This window comes from Poromitra crassiceps (genome assembly GCF_964638095.1).
Source record: "Poromitra crassiceps genome assembly, chromosome: 9".
NCBI lineage: Eukaryota > Metazoa > Chordata > Actinopteri > Beryciformes > Melamphaidae > Poromitra > Poromitra crassiceps.
This window is the reverse complement of record NC_139630.1, coordinates 52,192,008-52,197,007: the sequence shown is the minus strand read 5'-3', so window position 1 is coordinate 52,197,007 and position 5,000 is coordinate 52,192,008. Positions and strand designations below refer to the sequence as shown.

Sequence of the window (5,000 nt, the reverse complement as noted above, 5' to 3'; positions counted from 1 at the left end):
TCAATGTAGTATTATTACAACTACAAACACTTGCTCTCAATGTAGTATTATTACAACTACAAACACTTGCTCTCGATGTAGTATTATTACAACTACAAACACTCGCTCTCAATGTAGTATTATTACAACTACAAACACTCGCTCTCAATGTAGTATTATTACAACTACAAACACTCGCTCTCAATGTAGTATTATTACAACTACAAACACTCGCTCTCAATGTAGTATTATTACAACTACAAACACTCGCTCTCAATGTAGTATTATTACAACTACAAACACTCGCTCTCGATGTAGTATTATTACAACTACAAACACTCGCTCTCAATGTAGTATTATTACAACTACAAACACTCGCTCTCAATGTAGTATTATTACAACTACAAACACTCGCTGTCAATGTAGTATTATTTCGACTACAAACACTCGCTATCAATGTAGTATTATTTCGACTACAAACACTCGCTCTCGATGTAGTATTGTTACAACTACAAACCCTCGCTCTCGATGTAGTATTATTTCGACTACAAACACTCGCTCTCAATGTAGTATTATTTCAACTACAAACACTCGCTCTCAATGTAGTATTATTTCGACTACAAACACTCGCTATCAATGTAGTATTATTTCGACTACAAACACTCGCTCTCGATGTAGTATTGTTACAACTACAAACACTCGCTCTCGATGTAGTATTATTTCGACTACAAACACTCGCTCTCAATGTAGTATTATTTCAACTACAAACACTCGCTCTCAATGTAGTATTATTACAACTACAAACACTCGCTCTCAATGTAGTATTATTACAACTACAAACACTCGCTCTCAATGTAGTATTATTACAACTACAAACACTTGCTCTCAATGTAGTATTATTACAACTACAAACACTCGCTCTCAATGTAGTATTATTTCAACTACAAACACTTGCTCTCAATGTAGTATTATTACAACTACAAACACTCGCTCTCAATGTAGTATTATTACAACTACAAACACTTGCTCTCAATGTAGTATTATTTCAACTACAAACACTCGCTCTCAATGTAGTATTATTACAACTACAAACACTTGCTCTCAATGTAGTATTATTACAACTACAAACACTTGCTCTCGATGTAGTATTATTACAACTACAAACACTCGCTCTCAATGTAGTATTATTACAACTACAAACACTCGCTCTCAATGTAGTATTATTACAACTACAAACACTCGCTCTCAATGTAGTATTATTACAACTACAAACACTCGCTCTCGATGTAGTATTATTACAACTACAAACACTCACTCTCAATGTAGTATTATTACAACTACAAACACTCACTCTCAATGTAGTATTATTACAACTACAAACACTCGCTCTCAATGTAGTATTATTTCGACTACAAACACTCGCTATCAATGTAGTATTATTTCGACTACAAACACTCGCTCTCGATGTAGTATTGTTACAACTACAAACACTCGCTCTCGATGTAGTATTATTTCGACTACAAACACTCGCTCTCAATGTAGTATTATTTCAACTACAAACACTCGCTCTCAATGTAGTATTATTTCGACTACAAACACTCGCTATCAATGTAGTATTATTTCGACTACAAACACTCGCTCTCAATGTAGTATTATTTCAACTACAAACACTCGCTCTCAATGTAGTATTATTTCAACTACAAACACTCGCTCTCAATGTAGTATTATTACAACTACAAACACTCGCTCTCAATGTAGTATTATTACAACTACAAACACTCGCTCTCAATGTAGTATTATTACAACTACAAACACTTGCTCTCAATGTAGTATTATTACAACTACAAACACTCGCTCTCAATGTAGTATTATTTCAACTACAAACACTTGCTCTCAATGTAGTATTATTACAACTACAAACACTCGCTCTCAATGTAGTATTATTTCAACTACAAACACTTGCTCTCAATGTAGTATTATTACAACTACAAACACTCGCTCTCAATGTAGTATTATTACAACTACAAACACTTGCTCTCAATGTAGTATTATTACAACTACAAACACTCGCTCTCAATGTAGTATTATTACAACTACAAACACTTGCTCTCAATGTAGTATTATTACAACTACAAACACTCGCTCTCAATGTAGTATTATTACAACTACAAACACTCGCTCTCAATGTAGTATTATTACAACTACAAACACTCGCTCTCAATGTAGTATTATTTCAACTACAAACACTCGCTCTCGATGTAGTATTATTACAACTACAAACACTCGCTCTCGATGTAGTATTATTACAACTACAAACACTCGCTCTCAATGTAGTATTATTACAACTACAAACACTCGCTCTCAATGTAGTATTATTACAACTACAAACACTCACTCTCAATGTAGTATTATTACAACTACAAACACTCGCTCTCAATGTAGTATTATTTTGGCATGTTAGCAACACTGGAAAACACTAGAAACCAAGGCCAACATGTTGTTAGTAATATTAGATTAGATTCTTTGTTGTCATTGTAACATTTACAAAGAAATTCCATGTCAGTAATCGAGTTTTGGTTTCGTGTTAGCATGCTGGCAGAATTGTCGGTTCTGTACTTGGAATTTTGTGCTGAGAGTGTGTATTCCCTCTATTGTTATTCACAAGATCTCCTGGTTCTAATATACTGATGACTAAACTCTTGTGTGTCTCTGCAGGTGAAGAAATCACACGGTGATTCTCATGTTCCAGACCCTTCCGACGCCAGGTACGCATATGCATGTTTGCGTAATATGACAAACAGTATTATGTGTTTCGGAATGTGTGCGTGTGCGCGTGTGTGCGTTGTGTGTGTGTGTGTGTGTGTGTGTGTGTGTGTGTGTGTGTGTGTGTGTGTGTGTGCGTGTGTGTGTGCGTGTATGTGTGTGTGTGCGTTGTGTGTGTGTGTGTGTGTTTCTCTGGTCATGGTGCAGAGAGGTGAGGTTTCTCTGCAGTTGGGAGCTGTGATGAGGTCATCAACACTTTCCCAAGACCTCAGTGCTCCCAGCCGGTCCACAGGGGGCGCACGCACGCACGCACGCACGTACACACACACACACACACACACACACACACACACACACACACACACACACACACACTACAGTGACTTTAAAATTGAATAAAGGAATATACCTTACATACTGTGTGTATAGAACAGTGGTTCTCAACGTGGGGTCTGGGAACCACCAGGGGTCCTTGAAGGCGTTCCAGGGGGTCCCTCTAGAATTGATGAATTCACCATTATTTAATTGACAATAAGTTGACATGATTAGAGAATGTAGGAGAATGACTAGACAAAATCATATCTAACACTAAAGCTTAATTTATACTTATTAGAAAGTGTCGCTCAGCACATGGTCACAGACGAAAAATGAAGTGTCGCTCATGTTGCTGCATTTATGCTACTCTCCTCGGCTCAACGGTCACGTGACGTTATAGACAGAGGGAGGCAGAGAACTAGTGCAGACAGCCAAGAGAGGGAATGCTGTCAGTGAACCCACGTCGGAGGCAAGATGTAACTGCAGCCACATATAATATAACGACACACAACCACACAACTCACTTCCTCTCTCTCTGGGAAGTTGGTCACGGTGTTCTTTGTGATTTTCACGAAGTCATACATCAAGGACAGGCTGATAAAAATAGCAGGGACACATTCATTCATTTCATTTCAGCAAAAACTAAAACAAGGAAGTCAAGCGCGTGCCCATCTATATAGCCAATCACACTCCAATTTCACTAGGTAGCAGACACCTCTCGCCGACACGAAAATGTCGACTCAAGTCCTCATTTCTGTCGGCGACCGTTTCAAGAGTGTCGGCAGACAAAGCATAAATTGGGCTTAAATTTGAGTCAGAGAGACAAAATCACCTGACATGTGTCTGTGGCCCCTCGGGTCCTTAATATGAAAAAGGTTGAGAAGGTTGACGCACTCGTCGACTTCTCATAGTGGCTAATTATGAAGAACTAGCCAAGCGTAAACTGTTCCATGATCTGACCTCTATAGGCCTATACTGTACATTGTGCTATTATGAAGTATATCTTCTGCATGAGCAGACATGATGTGAAAAGCAGAGGAGAGTTTATGAAACACCAACTTGCTGCCATCGCCTCCTGCCATCGGAAAGAGCGGCAGACGCAGACGGGAGATAGAATCATTTCCTGCTGCTGTGGGACGAGAGAGAAGGATGAGGACGGGTGTTGAAATATGAGAGAGAGAAGGAGAGAGAGAGAGAGAGGGGGAGAGAGAGAGCGAAAAAAGTCCCCAAAAGCACCATAATCTGTGAAAGTTCTTAACTTTTATGGCAGTCAGAATGATATTTTAGGCCGTTGTTTGAAGCCGGGGCTTGGCTCAATATCTGGACCACAATAATCATGTGGTGTTGATGTTAAAACAGTGATAGTGTTTTCCCCTTGGAGACGCAGAGGAGATACACAGCGAGTGTTTAGCCGTCAATAGAGAGGAGAGTCGACGGCGAGCGAGTGGATGTGAAGTGTTTATCTTTGAACGAACTCTCTCCTGCAGCCTTTGGTTGTGTGTGTGTGTGTGTGTGTGTGTGTGTGTGTCTCTCTCTCTCTCTCTCTGGCTCTCTCTCTCTCTCTCTCTCTCTCTCTCTCTCTCTCTCTCTCTCTCTCTCTCTCTCTGAAAGCTATGTGTTTATACCTGTCAGTCAGACTGTGGGTTGCAGTCATGTGTGGCGATGCTATCTGCCCATAGCATTGAGATGGCCTGCATCCAGACCGCCACACAGATGCACACACACACACACACACACACACACACACACACACACACACACACACAGACCACGAGACAGATGCACTAGCACGCGGCCGCGCACACACACACACACACACACACACACACACACACACACACACACACACACACACACACACACACACAGAGACCGCAAGACAGATGCACACACACAGGGGTACGAGGGCAGCCCGCATTTGTTCGATTCTCTCTCCATCTCCA

The 5,000-nt window shown here is 40.2% G+C and overlaps 1 protein-coding gene across 2 annotated transcripts in view; it reads left to right on the top strand.

The window, feature by feature from the left end:
• Positions 1-5,000, top strand: part of eya4 (EYA transcriptional coactivator and phosphatase 4) — a gene marked incomplete at its 3' end in the record, with an annotated part of 77,207 nt that overhangs the window by 36,856 nt on the left and 35,351 nt on the right. For both annotated transcript variants that reach the window (XM_083643381.1, XM_083643380.1), the window contains exon 2: positions 2,695-2,744. In XM_083643381.1, coding sequence (XP_083499507.1) covers positions 2,695-2,744 — 50 coding nt within the window. The remainder of the gene's footprint in view (positions 1-2,694; positions 2,745-5,000) is intronic.